Here is a 19,623-nt window from a genome sequence, read left to right as displayed (position 1 = left end):
GGAGGAAGGAAGACCAAAGGCTTCTCCCCGTGTGGATGACGACCCCGCCGGTTAGTAAAGCTTGTCGGGAAATGACCAGCTGCGGTTGTAAAAGAACCTGTGCCAAAGCATGCAGCTGTAAAAAGAAGTTACTGAACTGTACGGACCTTTGCAAGTGCAACTGTACTCAAAATTAGCGTGGAAATTATACAGTACTTAATTATATCTAAGGTTCTTGTAATTAGACGCGTTAAAAAGGGTAGAAAATGTACTATATTTCATTTCAATAAATGATTACCTATTATATCTAACGATTCCTCCACTAATTCCCAATAAGTACTTAAAATTTGCCTGCTCGGCACGTTTTTTGTTCATATCTTGGTAACGGTGGTCTTTAGCGTAAAGAAGTGTTCTAATATAATAGTTCCGTTTTTTATTATCTTTCCAAAGAGCCTAAGATGACAAGAATCGGACCAGTAGTTATGGAGATACGCCAATATTCCCGTGTAACGGAAGCTCCAATTTGATGACGTCATAAAGCCGGAAGTTACGGGCGAAAAGTTTGGCCCCCCTTCCAAAATTAGTTAAATGTACCCAAACAACAATGCTGAATGGGGGGCCAAACTTTTTCACGCATAGTAACTCACTACTACCCATTCTTCCGTACTATATGAAGAAGAGACTACGAGTGAAGAATCTGATGATGACGAATTCCCCGATAATCACGAATCCCTTGATGGTCAACAATCGGATTGCATTGAGGCAATGCAAGGTCAGGAAGGGCCGAGCTGTGGGAGTCCGGCCCTGGCAACCCGCTCCGGACGATTAGTGCGCCGAAGCGACCGTTACTTGGACTACGACACGAGCATGTGTTAGAGAAGAAGATGGCGAGTTTGACTTTTTTCGTGTTAAAATGATTGTTCAGTTTTTCTTGATATTATTGTAAATTTATTGTTCTTATTAAAAATATTCAAAAACGTAGTCGCCTAAACTGCAATATCTTCGTAAAGTGTTAAATGGAATATTGAAGTCACTGGCCGCTGACCTTAAAGATTGTCTTTGGAGTTTTACTGCTCTAACAGCTCTTAGCATCACATCTGGCGAAGTTTTGCCTCTTTCAGACTTCCTTTTAAACGTTCGCATACTGAAGATTGCCTAAAAAAATCCAGTTGGAAGCACAACGAAAAAAAAATAGAAATATAGTTCTGACGGGGTTGGTTGGTACACTGTACCAATCGGCCCCTTACAGTTTGTACCAACCATCCCCAGTTCATATTTTTAGATAAAAATGCCAAAACTGTTGCTCAGAGTAACCTAAAAAAGGTTTCGATATTTTAAAATGATAGCAAAGAGCGCCAAATTTCTTAATATATATACTCTGTAATGAACGATATAATTATAATGCTGATATTACAAATATTCCGAAGTACCAAATATTTACTTACGGGTAGGAAAGTCACGTACACCAAATTTAACACACAACCAACCGTCGCACATCAACGAGGCTTGTTGTCAACTAACGCCTGTTCGAGACCTTCGGAAAATTATGGCTGCCACCGACCAGATTCCGGAATTTTCCGATCGTACCAACCAACCCCTGTGCCCAACCAACCCCGGTCTCCCCTACCGTGAATTATGAAAATCAAAGTATGTGATTGCCTAATTGAGAGTGATTTCTCTGTAAGAAATCACGGTGTGAAGAATGTATACTATTATTAAATTCAATACGCAGCAAGAATCAGAGCATTATTTAATAGTCGTAGAGAAACATATTTAGATCACAATAACTTTAGCAGTTTACAATTCATTGCCATTAGCACAAATTTAAATTTAATTTAAAACTAAAAACAGGTAGCAGCGGGCGACCTTATATCAACAAGCAGCTCTGGAAAGGCAGGAAAAATCCTAACTACTGACAACATTGAATTGTGGTATGAGCCCTTAACGTTAACTGATCGATCCTTTGCTTTGGCACTGGATATACATATGTTACTATGGGATGATCAGTGAGCATACAAATGTCTTGCTTACATAAAATAATTCGCCTACAGGCTACCTATATACCAGCTATAAGTAATACAACACACATGAAAAATAAATTTAAACATCATTGGAGGTATATTTGTGATCAAAGCTTGTATTAATGTTAATAACACTGCCATCTTCTTCCATAAGAGCACTTTTAATCATTTGTTCTTCTGAACCAAAAGCATAACAAATTTCAGCTTTCCGTTTTCGTTTCTGAGAACCAAAAAATATAATCTGAGGTTCAATGTTTTCTTGGACATTGATCTGTTCTTGTTGATTATATTCTATTTTTGCTGGATTGTTAAAAATATTAATGACCTTATCTAAATTATCTATTTGCCAATAAGCGATTTTGATTGTCTCTAAACTAATCTTCTTATTTAAACCTAAAAGTATCTCTAATTTTGAATATAGTTTGTTGGATTTCACTATCACTAACTTTTGAGGAAACTGCAACATTTTGTATAGCATCTAAAATCTTCACTTGATGTGTGACCTACGTTGCCTCGTGCAACAACGGCACAAATTGCCAAAGGAGGCAGCTCGAATATAGGAGGCAGGGGTCGTGGGTACTCGGCTGGGGCAATAAACTAACCAGTCACACTAAACGGTTCGTATATTAAAGTTAGGCAATAGTCACAGGCTTTGACATTTTTTTTATAATTAGGTACAGGAGGGACATCACGGCTTGAATAGTTAGTAACTAATAAGGTAACAACCTCGCAAGGATATAGTTTGAAATACAGATCTCACACAAGTGATTTGCAGTCTGACGCTCGACAATTAAAATTGGACGGCTAACGGAATATGGCCTTATTGGGGTAGCGATCTTAGGTAAGTTAACAAATGCTCAGTGACGTTAAATGCGGTAAATAGGTACTTACGCAGTTCCCTTTTGTCTTTATGAAACTGATTACCAAACACTCAAATCGCTCAGCACCTACCCGGTATATAACAATTGCTGTATTGGTAGTGCTAATAAACATTAAAGTAGTCACAATGTATTTATCATTTAGCAAGTGAAAAATTAAACAAGCATGAAGTGCTACGCTAATTAAGTTTTATTTATTATAAATAGATTAAGTTAAAAGTCGAACGGGTGATTACACCTGCAGCGGTGCAGCTATGGATTCCTACCGGTAAGTACAATTTGTAACCTCGAGTCTGGCTAACGAGTAGGTATTTTGGTTTCAGATCTAAAGGGTAATCGCCTTGCCCACTATGCTTAATGCTGGTATAGACTTGTCGCCGACATGCTTCACGACGGAACAGTAATTAAACTTAGTCTGACCTTGTTTTCGGAGCTATTTAACTGGTGCAAATACGGCAGTGCAAAAAGGTGGTCCAAGCCGGGGTTTCTCCACGCGACGCTACCAGATGGGCTCGTTAGGTGGAAGTATGATCACCTCATTAATTATCCAATTGTGATGCGTTATTCTTTTTCAGAATAAGAGAAAATAGGGAAGCAGCCTATGGATTAATGGGTCTTAATAAAAAAGTGATCGGAGATTGTACTCACCAGTGGTATAAAGTTTATTTTAAAACAAATACTCAGCTCAAAAACTGACCACCAGCCTCGCCCTATTTCAAAATGTCTCTATCTTGACCCCTTGGTCAAGAATGTTAGATAAAAGATAAATTTTAAAATTGCATTCATATTCATATGCTGACCTCTATTAAATTACTTTTGCAGTATTTATAAAACCTGTAACTGCTTATAGAAAACGTTACACATGTCCCTCTTGTACATCACCAAAAATTTCATTCTCACAACCTGTATCTGGTGGCCTATAAAAGTGGATACAAACCGCGTGAATATGTTTACAAATATTAAAGTTTATAACATTGTCCAAACAACTAAATCTAAACGTATGTACACAAATTTTACATATAGGTACTACACTTAAGTTCACAGGAGTATTTACATTCACCGCTATTGTGTTCTAAAACATAGTCATGACTGGAATGGATTCTTGTGAAGGCACCACTAACCATTTATCATCACACTGTTTTAACAATTCCAAAGGAATGCAACTTCCACGATTATGGCCGTCTCTAATTCGCTTTATTTTATTAGTCACTTTATACTTTGAAAATTTAATAATCCGCTCAAACATTTTGTCCCTAACAAGGTTTATTAAAGCATTAATGGTCTTATCCAGCCGTTTGCATTTTTTCCCTTCTAGATAGATATGTTTAGATATGATTGGACCTTAAGTTATTTAATCAAATATTGCTACATAAGAATTTAAAAATATTGTTACCAGCTAGTTTATTTCTATCCTCTTCATCGAGTAGTAATCCACCAACTTCACAAGTGTGTCCAACGTCAGGATAAAAAATGGTGAAAACCCTTTCATTTCTAATTGTTACAATAAGCCTTGAAGGGCATGCACCTCCTATTTTATTAGTACCACTTCCTTTTGACTTCACTTTTATTAGATTAGGATCCAGTCCAGAAGCATACGTTCTGTGACATGAATAAAAATATCGATATCCATCACTTGACTTCTTCTTGTTGGTATCACGAACATAGTTTAATAATTTTTGAGTTTTATTTTTCCAATGAGTGAAGTAATCATCATCAGTCATAATAGATACTATAGCGTTGAATAAGCACCTTAAAGAAGTATAACTACATAGGAAAACCTGAAATTGGTGTAAGGTGTGTTGCATACACTGCAAAGTGGTTAATTACTATTGAAGGATATTTGGCCTCGGGCGGTAAAAAATGCCTATTTTAAACAGGGAAACCAGTTATACTTAGGGGTCCTTTGTTTTCCTTGTTTATCAGAGTTAGTGTTGTCATATTTTTCTTTGTTATATCGAAAAGTATCTTTATTTTATTTTATGTTTTTGCAACGAGTCTTTCGGTACCTATAGTCTGTCTAAAATTGACGCGAAGTAATAAATTTACTTGTTAGACAGAGACAGAGAAGCACTTCCATACAAAAATACTATTTCTATTTCACCAATTTATAATTTATTACTTCCCGTCAATTTTAGACAGACTTTAGTCCGTTTTATTGAAGCGAATGTAATTAGAAATTTGCATCAATTTTTTTTGTTATCTATGTATGTAGTTTGTTGTTGACATAATAACATTGAAATTGAATTATTTATTATTGATGTAGTGATCTTTCTTTTATACGTCACGTTTGACTTAAGCTCCTGCGAAATCCATTTTTAAGTTTTGTGCCGGTGCCGGTTTAGTATGCGGTCTACCAATCCAAATTGAATTTAGTATGCGGTCTACCATCTTGCTGACAGTCTACCTCAACTAATTGAATGTAGTGTGCGATGTAGTATGTTCCTAGACTATATTAAAGGTGTTACAGGTAAATAAAAGTACTCATCAGAATTACGAAAATTGTATTCAATATCAACAATTACATCCTATACACATTATATTCATTGTCAACTTTTATTATTACATATACTTATTCATTCGCGATAAACTTGCCTAATGTCGTCTAAAAATTTTATAAACAGATCATCTACGTTGTTAGTGCAACAAGAATAATTGTTAATGGACTGTAAAAATGTCTGTTGCCCAACATGTAGAAAATTTATAACAAATTAACAAATAAACGATGTCAATTATGATCGGGTTTGGCACCTACCTTAAGGTTTGACGATGTTGTAAATGGGGCCCCAGTCTTGTCACAAATGTAACTATGCGCGCACGATATGTCGTCTGTCTTGTATGTATCTTCTATTGTTCAAACATGGTAGGTTCGTTCTTGCGCACCGCACGCACACGGATATACGTCAAGAATTTTGGGTACCATTACCCATAACCGAATCGTTTTGATATATCAAAATAACATTCATTTTGAATTATTGAATTATAGAGAGAAAAAAAAATAGTTATTCTTGCATGAACATACGTTTTTATTCAAAATCTGCCAACAAACATAATCCAAGTGGGACTGGAAATGTTGGATGGACACTCCTCTCATCTTTTTCATTATTTTTATTTTGGCGTCTAGCCAACTCCGCTCAATTCCCTGTGTATGAGCTCCAGTCTCTGGATTAACGTAGTTCTCTTGATGATTTACTGTTTGGTGGTCATAGCCCAGTTATGTTAACCTGCGATATGCAGGCCATTCGTCAGAGTGGATAACCGATCCCATTTCAACTTCTCTTTGAATTATTGGGAGCAATGTTTCTGCATCTCGTCTTGCCACATAAAAATAACGAGTTTCGTTAATATTCCTCAAACCAAACACCCATGGCCCATCGATACGTCGTCCATGGTTACGATTATTGTGGATGTCATCATCAGACTCTTCTGATTCTGTAGGTGCATCGCCCTGCAACATTCTTCCTCTACCGTATTTTCTGCGACCGGCAAAACGGGCTTCATCTATTTGCACCGGGTCTTCACGTGTTCCAGTTAATCGACCATTTGTAGTGTATGATACCATCGAACTGCATACCTCTCTACACATGTTGAACCAATCGATCACGGTAGCGTTGGAACGACCGGTAAGACTAACGACGGAATCGATTGGAATGTCCAATAAGAAAAGAAAGATCAATTCTAATCTTTGGACCAGCGACAACTTACTGTTAATCCTCCCATTTAAATCGTTGTAATGGAAAAATGTATTTCCATTCCGCACCGACCGTGTGGTTTGACAGCCTTTCCTTGGACAGCGCAATATTGGCCTGAATTCTCCTCCACGATCTCTTCTTCGTTTTTCTTGCATCGTCGAGCCACATCGATGACAATTTGCAGCATCTTCTACAGCGTCCAACAGATTATATTGTCTCAAAAAATTAGTTGCCGTCTCTTGCGAAGACCCCACGTTCAAATAAAATTCGCGAAGTAACATGTTGAGTGCCAGCAATACGAGCAGCAACGGATAGTTATGAACTAAAATATGGGGAGATTTTGACCAGCTTATATACATGGGGCTACTTAATACTTATCCATTAAGTAATTGTAATTAGCAATAATGGGCCATTAATGGGATAGCAGACCGCAATTTATTGCAAAAATGCAATTATGGGTGATTGTCTAATGATCATCATGGATCACTAAAAAGAGTGTGGTTGAAATGTGCTTTATTTTTTTGAAATACCTGACGAATATTCCAATGTAAAAGGGTAGACCGCATACTACATTCAGATTGATAGGGTGTAGACCGCTGTCTGTAAGGTAGACCGCATACTAAACCGGCACCGTCTTATTCAATGGTATACTACTTCTTAGGGCTTATTTCAATGGTACCCACCCTACCAATTAGTAATTTACTTTATATAATGAAAGTCCGCATTCTAACATTAAATCTGAAAATTAATTACCGAGTCATTAATGTGCCTAAAATTACCAGATCCTTATATCGGCGACTTATTGAGTGCCAAGAGTATCATAAGTAAAAAAAAAAATTTTTTTGTTGTTTTTCTAGCAAGTGCCTCTCAAAAAGTGTAATCTATGATGTGTTAAAGTATCGTAACTAAAAATGTTCTCAAACAAGCCTATATAGCATTTAAAATACTTTAGCATCACAAAAAAAGTAAGAGACGTTTTGTGCAATACTATCACTTTTGAGTTACGATACTTTTAATCTTGTGTTTTGTCTTGCGCGTTGTAAACGTAATATCGCAACTCAAACGCGCCTTTTTTATGCAACGAAATCATTTTGTTTCTCAAACTTTATTTCATTTCCGTTCATGTTTATTAAGATAAAGGACGTTTAAATTATGTCTCGCGGGAAATTATTAGTAAGTTTGGCGCTAAAGGAAAGTGAATTTGTGGAGTTAAACGCTAAATTGGGGGAGAGCTCCGATAATAGCAAATGTTCAGATATCCAAAATAAGGTACCTAGCTTATTTATCATTGTAAATTGTATCAACTCATATCTCTGTTCTTCAGTTGGGTCCAGATGGAACATTCGACTGTAAGGAGTCTATTTGCAATCAGGATAGTCCAAAGGTAAGTTTTATTTCTCAATTTAGTGAAACTTATACCTTCATTGCGGTAAATGTAGTATGAACCCGTATATGCCGAACTAACACCTGTGAAGTTGTATGAGCAGTCTACAGCTATAGAAAATGAAAATGCTGGTTTTATAAGTTTACAGCCGTTCTTTGCCCATTCACAACACTTCACACTGTTACCTAGTGCATCCTGTTCCACGGAGTACTCTGAAATTCCACAAGAACGTACGATCAAAATATTACAAGATATAGTAGTACAAAAGGGAAATGATAATCTCGATAATAATGGCAGCACACAATTAATGCAAGAAGAAACTGGCATTGAGGGGATTGTTGATGCAAATACGGAAGTTATTGAAAAAGGTGAGGGGAAAGAAATTTCAGAGGCTACTGATGAAGGTGAGAAGGGCCTATGCAGTAGAAAAAAAAAACAACAACCAGAAAAATGGAAACGAAATATTAGAAAATACAAGCATAACCATGGAGAAGAATATAAATCGTCCACTGGAAAAAACAAGCAAAAAAGAAAGTTAGGTAGTGGTTGTAATGAAAAATGTGCTTTTAAGTGCCGCGAAAATCTATCCACTGAAGAACGTCAGCGCATTTTAACATCCTTTTGGCAATTGGGTGATATTACTAGACAAAGGGAGTTCATACTCAGACACATTACACCTATCGAACCAAAATACAGATACCCAAAGCCAAATAGTCACCGAAAGAAGAACAACGCATATCACTTTTCCGTTGCTTCTAAACAAATTAGAGTTTGCAAGAAATTTTTCAATGAAACCCTCAATATTAGTGACATGATGATAAGAACCGCAATAAAGAAAACAAAAAATGGAGTTCTTAAAGATGATAATAGGGGTAAACATTCCAAGAAGAATAAAATTAGTGAATATCTAGTAACGGGAGTTAAAGAACATATCGAGTCAATACCGACAGTAGAGTCTCACTATTTACGTGCTCAAACAAAGAGAAAGTTCTTTGACGGTAGCCTTAATTTAAGCACACTTTATCGATTGTACACTGAAAAATGCATTACTGACAACAAGCCCTACGTAAAATACTTTCATTATGCCCGTATATTTAATTACGAGTATAATATTGGGTTTCACAGTCCTAAAAAGGACCAGTGCAGTTTATGTACGGCTTTCATTAATTCTACTGTTAAAGAAAAGGAAGACATGGAAAGGGTGTACAAAACTCACCATGAACAGAAAAATCTAAGCCGCGAGGAAAAGAAAAAGGATATACAGGCAGCTAGCTTAGATCCTTCTGTCCTTGTTGCCGTATATGATTTGCAAGCAGTGTTGCCTTCTCCATGTGGAACAACCTCCGACTTTTTCTACAAAAGTAAGTTGTCAACATTAAATTTAACATTTTTTAATATTGTTAAGAAACTAGGATATTGTTATGTGTGGGATGAAACCATCGCTAAGAGAGGTGCAAACGAAATAGGTAGTTTTGTTTTACATTTTTTGTCTAACTTTTGCACGACATACCATAGTATGATATTTTACTCAGATAACTGCTGTGGTCAGAACAAAAATAAGTTTATAGCTGCTACCTATCTTTATGCCTTAAATAAGTGGAAACACATTCATTCTATCACACATAAATACCTTATAACAGGGCACACTCAAAACGAGGGCGACAGTATGCACTCCACAATAGAAAAAGAAAAAAAGAGGATGCTTAAAAGCAATAATACTATAATTAATGTACCTGCTCAGTGGATTCCCCTAATAGCACTCTCCAAGAAAAAGTCTCCCCCATATGCGGTTTATGAAGTTACACAGAGAGATGTTTACGATATAAAGGTCCTTTGTGGCAATACAGGGAAAAACTACAGTATTGATGTAGATGGAAAAAAGGTAAACTGGAACCAAATTAAAATTATTCATTTTGAAAAGACTCATCCAAAAACAATATTCTTCAAGACAGATTACTCCCAACAATACTACAACCGAATCCTTGTTGATCATCGTCAACGAAAACCAACGATTAGTTTCAAGGACATCAAATTAAAATGCGCGTATGATCGGCCGTTGCCGATTTCCAAAAAAAAGTACAATGGTCTTATGGAACTTTGTAGCAAAAAGGCCTTACCATTACAGTATCACCAGTTTTATAAAAACTTACCACATGAGAAAACAGACAAAAGTGATAACGATTAAGCTGGAATTTTTAACATGTACATTTTTAGTTAAGATTTTTTAAAAGAATGAATTTATTTTGTATTAAAATAGCATTGTAAAATATAAAAATATATCAAAAATATGAGAAATATTTCTTTTTATTTTTAAGTAAAACTAACGCAACACAAATTTGAGAACAAAATGCAATAGTGCTAAACTATCATATAACCTAATTGCTAAATTTTGGAAATGATCTTAGAAATTCGTATTAGGGTGTGTTCCATAAAGTGTTTGTAAAAATGTAACATTTGCACCAAAAAAGATTTACATAGCTTTCATTGTGTGGCAGAAAATCACATTAGTAGTTTTCGGAAATTGTATCAGAGCGATTTACTCGTTAATTTGTTTTTTAGATTTGCGATACTCTTGCCCACATAGTGCGATATGGAGCTATGTAAAGTTTGATTGTTTATTATGTAAAGATAATGTTTCTTAGAACAGTTCTTGTTGTTTTCTTATTAGATTAAACTACATTTTTTACTTTATTTATTGTTCCTTATGATTTTACATTTCAGATTGATCCTCCCTTACATAATATTGTTATTGGCATTGAATAAAAGCTTATTCAATATTTTAATCTAGTTTATTCAAACTCAAAGCGCTTGCCAAAAATCTGGCAACGTTGGAATGTTAAAGAAGTAAAGTAAAGAAGTCGGTAACCAGCTTTAAATTTGTGGTTCACTTTCCCCCACAACAGAGGGACGACAGAATCCTGGGGAGATTTTCTTATTTCATCAGTTAACACGGGCGTCATACTTCTTTAAGGTGCTTATTCGATGCCTATAGGTACTATTCTTGCTACAAAAGAATGAATGCTAAATAGTAGATGCATGAAGAATAAACAAATTTATTAAGTTTTCTAATAGTTCTGCATTTCTAGTAATCCAGGTCCCATAGATTAAGATCAGCCGCACAAGATATTAGCACATTTTTTTATACATGAAAATACCTTGGACAGCTTGATACATTTTTAAGGTGCAAAAAGGAAGTTTATGTTTTTTCCCAAACACCGGAATATAAAACCGAAACCTCATGATTTAATAGCTTCTTCATAATGAGATTTACAGTCTTAGCAATGTATCACCACCTACTACGTACAATAAGCGTATCTAAAATGAATTAATATTAAACATTTTTAGATAATATATATTATTGTAGGTACTCACTCACCAATGAAATGAGGTCCATCTTGAAGCAAATTTTCTGCCTCATTAACTTGGTCTGTGGTTTGTAGTGGTAGCATGTTACGAGGCAGGTTCAATAAATACACGTTCGAGCGGTGTTACATATAAGGCTAAACAAAATTGCCATTACTACAAAAGCAGGCATCCCACTGCTTCACAAGACGCTGTATACCGGTGGCATACCACTCCTGTGGTTGTTCACGGAATCATGTGAAAACTGTCTGCTCCAAATGGAAAATGCTCTTTATTTTCAAGATGCTGGAAGCGAATTTTTCAAAATTTCATTTTGTACAACTTCATCCATGTTTGTAATGAGAGGTTTTATTTGGTCTTGCATGACTTGAGTTAATAACTCAAAGCTATCTTCGACAACTGTCTGGACAATAGAACGGGTGAAAACTGATTTGCTATATAATTTTGAGATAAACTGCAAATAATAATGAAAAACGTTGTCATGAGTATTTAAATTTAAAGGATTTTTTTTTTGTATAAGTGGAGAAATGCATCTTATGCACACTCTGCAAGCCGTTTGCTGGGAATACCCACTAAAACCCCACCTAAGGCTTCGGCTGCTGAGGCCATTTGCCTATCGCCCTATAGACAAAGATATAGACGTACAAGAACTAGGCGACATTTACGTACATACTAATATCACAGATTATCACGGTTCATTCAAAATTCCGATACCCCGTATGAATCTTAATATTCTTTGACAGCAATCCTGACTAGAAAAATTGGTTTCCCATATCACATTAATTTTAAAGAGATTTGGTACGCTGCACAGGTACAGAGTATGCGCTCAGGTGTTAAGTTGGCACCACATCTATTACACAAGGGTGGTACTTCACCCTTCAGCAAATAACTGCGTTAGAGCAGTGTGTCTCAACCGGAGCCGATACAGCTTTGTCGAGTGCAACTGTTCCACGTCTAGTAAAAATAGTGGCCCAATATTTGGTTTAACTCTTTTCAATGATGTTGTAACATCTATGCCACCATTGTAACCCTTAAGGGGTGTTTCTCTCGGTATTGGTAGCAAAAGGTGTTATTGAGTAGGGATTTCAATAATGCACGTTAGGGAATGCTAGGGAGTACCTGTGCTATATTGAAGTAACTTCCAAAACGTTTACAGGGGTATTAAAACATCAACATAAAGAAATTTTCAAGGTAGAAATAGGAAACGCAGGGACCAATTACAATTTACAATACCAATGAAAACTAATAAACTTTGGGACTTACCATGTCGGTTCTGTTCAACAACCCAATCACTACTGACTTCATTTTTTTCTAGCTCACGAGGTGCCTCAACCTTTTTACCGCCTCATAAGCAATTTCCTATATCGACACCTCTTGACTAATTCTACTTGTGCCACATTCAATTTTGCATTTTTCCCTTGTTACGAAATTTACTTTTATAAATGTCTTTATAGGCCCTGCGTTATACTCCTTCCCCCTTTAGGAAACAAAAGCTTGCTTCAGTAAGCTTTTGTTTAACTAACTAGGTTTACATATCCTTTAAATACAAAAATTCTTTGACTTGAAGAGTCTAACTAATATCCTGAACTTCCCTTGAGTACTGTCTCTAATTCCCTATAATGTCTTTTTTTTTTCTTTACTTTACTCTCGGATATATACACTAATTTTTTGAAAATTGACTTCCCGCGCACTCGTTTCACTCACGCACTGGTTATTCTGCTGATTATTCAAATTGTAGTCCATTTGATCTGCTGGCCTTGAGGATGATGATGTTTTGGCTTTGTCTTCTTAGTTTGTCCAATGTGTTGGTGAGGTGTTTGTATTATTAATTTGAATGGGTTGATTGTTTTGGATAGATTGATTGTGTGGTTCTGCGATTAGGATTTCCCGCTGAGGTTTTTGTTTGCTTTTCTGCTTAGTTTTGGACTAACCATAAAGTTAACGTGTTCCAAACGCTTGCTATTAATTGTATGCCGAATCCAAAGGTTTTGTAAATTGTGAGTCCGTTTAACATGACTCCAAATACATACTTGATGATACGGATGACGATATATATGCCAATGATTCCTGAGAAAAATTGTCCAAATGTTGCGAACCAACCATAAATTTGTGTTAAAATTGATGAAGTTAATTGTTTCATTTCTTCCATGTCGAAAATTTGTACTGTTGAGTATCCCATTGAGTTGGTTTCCATGCCTTTGATTTTCCGAATTATTATGTTTTCTACTGCTTCTCTTTCGTTTCCAAATGTTAGTTGCTCCTGAATTTTGGTAATTTCCTCTTGTGTGTATAGACCTCTCTCTCCTATTTGTTGGATGGGTTCCAGTTGTAAGGGTTTTCCTTCGTCTACTTGTAAATATGTGGGGGGTTTCTTTTCAATGTGTACAGGTGTTATAGCTGTCCATGTTCCGTCAATTAGGTATATGGGGGGTGTTATTCGGTTACAATTGATTGGTTGAGCGTATGCTTGAATTATGTGTGTAATTGGCGCCATAAATTTGGATTGGTTGTTGTTCCATATTGGTAGTTCTTGATAACATGTTTCTGTTTTCCTTGGGTAGACGACCCGTGGTGTGCATTTCATGATGTATAATACTTCTCCCATTTTTGCTGCTATATATCCAAGTTCTTGTTTTATAAGTGTGCTGATTGAATTTGGTGTGAGTGGTGCTAAACTTAATCGATTCCTTATTATTTCTCTATGGAGTTCACATCGTCGGTGGGCTGTGTTCCTGTAGACCTTGTTTATTTCTCGTTTGTTGCTTTGTTCGACGTATAACAGTTTGCTGTTTATGTAGCTGAACATGTTTGTATTTTGCGGAATGAGATTGCTTCTTGCCAAAAGTTGGGTTGTCGAATTTGTTTTGATGATAATGATGATTTGGGGATGTTCCGTGTACCATCCATTGGCGTCGCATATGATAGCTTTACTTTTCAGTGCAAAGGCGAAAATTTTTTCTTCTTGGTCTACTATGATTAATTTTTCGAATGGGTTTTGCTTGTTTGTAATTTGTTGTGCTTTCCCTGAATATAGCTCTGTGAGTTTGTCCTCGCATGACTGAGCTATGTTGATGTCCCATGTTGTTTCTCCATAAGTTGAGTCGATACAATATGCTTGTAGATATGAGCAAGTTATTCCCGTGGTTAAACTTATTAAATTTTCCTCTAATATGACTGTTGCATAATATTCTCTCGTGGTTATTTTTATTGTTCCCATAATTACTACCTTCTTCCATGTGTACCCATTTTCCGTGTAGGTGATGCCTTCACACGTGCTGTCTGTGTTTAGTGCTCCAGCTATCGTAATTGCTGCTGTGATAGTGCCGTTGATTATAATGTTTCCAATATTTTGGTTGAATAATTGAATTGTTCTGTATCGATGCATAGTGCGACATTCCTCCGCTCCTATTGCGTGTATGTAGCTGGAAAGGCCTTTCTCTACTGCTGACGTGTGTATGTGTCTAAGTACTTCTACCAGACATGCTTGTACTTTTTGTAGTGTATATTTGTTTTTCTGTATAACTTGAATTTTGACCGTTTCTTCTACGTAGTCTTCTATTTCATCTGGGCATGGTGCAACATCCCCTAATGCTATTACCGTAATATTTGCCTTGCTGTCTTCACAATCGTATGCGATGAGCGCTGCACAGGTTATGATTCCACTTAAGGTTAGTATCCCCGAGAGTAGTTTCATTTTCTATAATGAATAACGTAATTAAAATCTGACTGTAAATAATAAAATATAATAAAATGAAACGATGAAGTATAGGTACCTACTTATTTAATTACAATTAATTTGACTTAAGTAACATAGTATAAGTATAATTATTTATTATAAAAATTAGTTAGTTTGTATAACAAGTTAGTTGTTAGATTGTGTTTGTAATTTACAATATTAGTTTTCTAACATCCAAATTGTTAAATGTTCTTGACTGGTACTAGTTAGCTCACTCCGTACATAACTAGTATTCCTTTACGCAATATGTATTGAATCTCCTTTTTTTTTTTTTTTTTCTCTCAACTATGAAATTGAATTTTGTTGATACTTTTTATTAATTTTATAGTATTTTTGGAAATTTTGAAAAATTAGAAAAAGAATTTTGGTATGTGGTTTAATTTTAATATCTCCTTCTATTCGATCTTCTTACTCCCTGAGAATATCTAGATCCATAATTGTTTATATCTCTAAACTGTCTGTAATTTTCCCGCAATAAATTTTGAGTTTGTCTGTTAACCTGTCCGTATACTTCTCTTCTTTTTGTTGGTCTCCAATTGTGTAAGGGTGAAGCCTTTCTTTTCTTGTCTGGGATTCTATTAAAATTTCTCCTTGGGGTATATTGATTTTGGAACCTACTTTGTCCTAATAGTATGTGTGAAGCTATGTTTGACGGGTCGTTATTGTAATTATCATTAGTGTAAGGTTGTGGCCAAAGTTCGTCAAATGTATTAAAATGTTTTCTGTTTTGTGTTGTTAATATTTGGTTTTGGTTTGGGGTTTGGTAAAATGGCTTTAGTCGATTTCTATGAATTACCAATTCTTTTGTTTTGTTTACTAATTTGACTCTATAGTTTACATCGCTTAAAATTTCTATGACTCTATATGGTCCTGTCCATGGTTTGTGTAGTTTTTTCGCTGTGCCTACCTGAATTGCTGGTTCGTAAACGTAAACTAAGTCTCCTAAATTAAATTTGAGAATTTTTGATTTTTTGTTGTAATGTTTTGTGTATTTTTCTGTGGCCTTTTTATTATTTTCTCTGGCTTCTCTAAATGCTATATTTAATCTAGTTAAAACTTCTGAACAATAATTTGAATCTATGTCGTATTTTTTCCTAATTGGCTCTAGGGTCTTGTCTATTGGAAATTTTGGGTCTCTACCATAAATTAAAAAATAAGGACTAAAATTTGTTGAACTATGAATAGTGAAATTATGGGACATTTCGAAGTATGGGCTAAATTGATCCCAATCTGTTTGATGTTTGTTTACATAATGACTTAAGAAATTTTTTATATCTCGGTGTACTCGTTCGAGTGCCCCGTTTCCCATTGCATGATAACCTGTGGTTTGCAATTTTATTATGCCTAATTCTTTACATAATTCTTTCATTAAATTTGAAATGAAATTTGCTCCTTGATCTGTTAATAATTTTTCAGGGGTTCCGTGACGAGTTATAACTTTTATTATGAAAGCTTTTGCAATGGACTCTGTTTTTTGATTTGGCAATGGTGTTAATTCTACGTATTTTGAGAAATGATCTATAAAAGTTAAAAGATATTTGTTACCTTCGTCTGTCGTTGGTAATGGACCTACAATACTCTTTGGAATGGATAGTTTAATTCTGGAAAATTTTGTAAAGGTGCTCTAGATAAATGTGGTGATGTTTTTCTCCTATTACATTCATGGCATCTCGTAACAAAGTCTGTTATATGTTTCGTCATGTTAGGCCAGTAACATCTATGCTTAATAGTTGAAAGGGTTTTAGCTATTCCTTGGTGTCCGAAAATAGGTAGTGAGTGGTAATCATTTATAATTTTTAATATTAACGAATTTGGTATTACTAATCTATCCTGAACGTTTTCATTCTTGAAAATCATTTTGTCTGCGTCTAAGTAAAAGTCGTTGTCTCCTGACTGAATTTTCTGAATAATAGTTTGTTGTTCTCTAAGTATTGATTCCCTATCCCAAATCGGAATGATTTCGTCTAGTTTGTTTTGTCTAGTTATTGCATTTATTTGGTTATCTGTCCGTTTGTCATCCGTGCTAGTTGTTGATTCAAAAGCTCTACTTAAACCGTCTGCGTTTCCGTGAAGTTTACCTTGTCGATGTATAATATCAAAGTCATATTCTGAAATTAATAATGACCATCTTAGTAGTCGTTGGTTTCCGTCCTTTAAATTTAATAAATACCTGAGGGGTCTGTGATCTGTAACAATAGTGAACTTTCTACCATACAAATAACATCTGAAATGTTTAATTCCAAAAATGACACTTAACAGTTCTTTTTCCGTTGTACTGTAATTTGCTTCTGCTTTATTTAAATTTTTACTTGCGTACGCTATAGGTTTTTCGAATCCTTCCTGAATTTGGCTTAAAACACATCCTACGCCTGTATTACTGGCATCGGTTGCTAAAATAAATGGTTTATTAAAATCTGGGTAAATAAGTATTGGTTTTGTGATTAACGCTTGTTTTAGTTTGTTAAACGCTGAAGTTTCTGGTTGGTCGAATTTAATTTTGACACCTTTCTTCGGTCCGCGTCCACTGCTTCTGTCAGCGCTCATACACACTTCGCTTCACAGCCACCTTCGTGAGGTCTACAATGTTACCATACTGCAAATGTAACTCCTCTACACATGTCTTGCTCTTTCTCCTTGAATTTTATATAAACGTGTAGGTCTTGTTCTATTGGTCATTAAATTATAATTTGGATGTTTATCGTTCAGACGTACTTTCAGATAATAGTTGACTATTAACTGCTTTCGACGAAGAGCAAGCGGTAGAATATTCGCTTCGACGTTGAGAGCACTGACGGGACTCGTGGGAAAGGCCCCAAGGGAATACCTAATTGCTAGGTTTTGAATTTTATCCAGTTTACTCAGCAACGTGGAATAACTATAGCACCCATAATCAATGCGTGACAGGATCAATGCCTTATATATATATCGAGAAGGGATTTAGGATGAGCCCCCCATTTGAGGTGAGATAGTACTTTTAAAACGTTTAACGATTTCCTACTTGATGTTAGTAGGTTCTCCAAGTGCTTGATCCATCTTAATTCCCTATCAAAGGTGAGTCCTAAAAATTTAATTTCGTTGGGTACACTTATTACCTTCATTTACTTCTGTGATTGAAGACTCTGCACACCTTGTTTCATCAATATTGACATCAACATTTGTAGTAGAAATTTCCAATTTATTGTTATTAGGGTGATAATTTTTTGATTCACAAACCATAATGTGTCTCCGCAATGATGAATTTTCTTTCACAAAGGATATTACCACAAGTCCATTGGCTACAATGCTGATGAATGGTTTAAAAACATTTGTTTGCTAGTTACCCTTTTATTACAATGAACGCACTGCATATTTATTAAAATATATCAACAAAAGAAGATACGGTCTAATTTCTTACTTTATTCTAAGAATAACTTTGTTTGCTATCTATATTCTAATACCGGGAGAATTATCGAACTCGGTATTTAGTTGGTAAAATGGCTCTTTGTATAAATAACCAAATATGCTCGCACTCTGAGGGATAATGCATGACAAATTGTCAAGCATATATCAATTGCTTTCAAAATATTAGGCGCTTGGTATAAAGCAGGGATGGCAGATATTTTCATGGTATATATCCACGATATATATCATGATAAATATCAATGACTATTCAATTCATCTAACATTTGTCACATTTCAACCAGTGAAATGTCTCGGTTTCAAATTGCTGCGCCAATGGGAACGAATTATAGTGATAATTTCACGTGTGGTATTTCAGCGATAATTTCACGTGTGGTATTTCAGCGACAATTCAATGCGATTATTCAATGACATTTGTCAAACTTCCACCAGTGAAATGGCGCGAAATTTTGTCGTATTAACCGGAACATTCTTCTTAGTTTGTTAATCAATTTCGACAACCGACTTATCACCACATCTTTTAATTTAATCACTCATAACGAATTAGCTTGGAGCACAAAAGTTCGAATAGAATCAATAGCAAAATAAAAAGCAACTTCCGTAATTTATTTTGACGTTTATTGTTGTCATGGAAATACATTCGCGTGGGTTAATTATGCTTAATTTTTCTTTTGATTCATTGAATAGTCCTCCGAATACCATTCGTAGTCGAAGTATTTGTAGATTATTTTTGAGCTGCTGCTAACTAGCATTCGTGACAGCACCTCAAAAATATTCGACAATACTTCGACTACTTATGGTATTATATATGAAAATACGTTGCATGGCGGCAGACGCATGAGTCATCCTGATGCAATTGGCCAATTCAGCGCGATGCGTTTACTGTCGAAGTGAGGTTTAGTCTTTAGTGTGTTTTTTTGGTGTTTAGTTCATGTTCATCACGTAAAATATGCCGAGATTTAAGCAACCTGTGTGGATCAACTTTGAGTGCCAGTCAAAAGAAGGCAACACAGGAAAATGGACTATATCGCTCATTCGAAACAACAATGACATAACTCAAAAAACAAAGTTTTTCAGAAATCACATTTTAACTTTTCAATAATCTTTGTAGGAAATAATGACTCTATAATTAGAATTTTGCGAACACCTTTATAAGAAAATTTAAAAGAGCTTG

The 19,623-nt window shown here is 35.4% G+C and overlaps 3 protein-coding genes and 1 long non-coding RNA gene across 5 annotated transcripts; 2 read left to right on the top strand and 2 right to left on the bottom strand.

Moving 5' to 3' along the window:
- The first annotated feature begins 2,906 nt into the window (after window positions 1-2,906).
- On the top strand, window positions 2,907-4,445 carry LOC116163002. Of its 2 annotated transcripts, XR_004143658.1 has the most exons (4): window positions 3,032-3,146; window positions 3,202-3,403; window positions 3,454-3,876; window positions 3,923-4,445. It is a non-coding gene; the product is annotated as an uncharacterized LOC116163002 (long non-coding RNA). The 2 variants fall into 2 exon arrangements; XR_004143657.1 differs by lacking the exon at window positions 3,923-4,445 and having other exon boundaries at window positions 2,907-3,146; window positions 3,454-3,900.
- A 1,459-nt stretch (window positions 4,446-5,904) lies between these two features.
- On the bottom strand, window positions 5,905-6,979 carry LOC116160167. The gene is made up of 2 exons (XM_031473301.1): window positions 6,099-6,979; window positions 5,905-6,067 (listed from the first exon to the last, which is right to left on the bottom strand). Exons 1-2 carry the CDS (start codon window positions 6,924-6,926, stop codon window positions 6,065-6,067), a joined length of 831 nt encoding a protein of 276 aa, XP_031329161.1. The 5' UTR covers window positions 6,927-6,979; the 3' UTR covers window positions 5,905-6,064.
- Window positions 6,980-9,063: 2,084 nt separating this feature from the next.
- Window positions 9,064-10,137, top strand: LOC116160125. The gene is made up of 2 exons (XM_031473264.1): window positions 9,064-9,312; window positions 9,592-10,137. The coding sequence occupies exons 1-2, from the start codon at window positions 9,144-9,146 to the stop codon at window positions 10,134-10,136; spliced, it is 714 nt and encodes a 237-aa protein (XP_031329124.1). The 5' UTR covers window positions 9,064-9,143; the 3' UTR covers window position 10,137.
- Window positions 10,138-13,229: 3,092 nt separating this feature from the next.
- On the bottom strand, window positions 13,230-15,008 carry LOC116166512. Its single transcript, XM_031481521.1, has one exon. The coding sequence runs from the start codon at window positions 15,006-15,008 to the stop codon at window positions 13,230-13,232; it is 1,779 nt and encodes a 592-aa protein (XP_031337381.1).
- Window positions 15,009-19,623: the final 4,615 nt, after the last annotated feature.

The sequence above is a fragment of the Photinus pyralis genome, unplaced genomic scaffold (genome assembly GCF_008802855.1).
Source record: "Photinus pyralis isolate 1611_PpyrPB1 unplaced genomic scaffold, Ppyr1.3 Ppyr1.4_LG1, whole genome shotgun sequence".
NCBI classification, from domain to species: domain Eukaryota; kingdom Metazoa; phylum Arthropoda; class Insecta; order Coleoptera; family Lampyridae; genus Photinus; species Photinus pyralis.
Note: the sequence above shows the minus strand (reverse complement) of the source record. Positions and strands in the feature narration are given on the sequence as shown.

What these genes read in the sequence shown, in the direction of transcription:
- LOC116160167 (XM_031473301.1), bottom strand. Translation starts at nt 6,926, where the DNA reads ATGTATATAAGCTGGTCAAAATCTCCCCATATTTTAGTTCATAACTAT.
- LOC116160125 (XM_031473264.1), top strand. Translation starts at nt 9,144, where the DNA reads ATGGAAAGGGTGTACAAAACTCACCATGAACAGAAAAATCTAAGCCGC. An exon ending in CTCCGACTTTTTCTACAAAA is followed by an intron (nt 9,313 to 9,591) that starts GTAAGTTGTCAA and finishes ACCTTATAACAG; the next exon opens with GGCACACTCAAAACGAGGGC.
- LOC116166512 (XM_031481521.1), bottom strand. Translation starts at nt 15,008, where the DNA reads ATGAAACTACTCTCGGGGATACTAACCTTAAGTGGAATCATAACCTGT.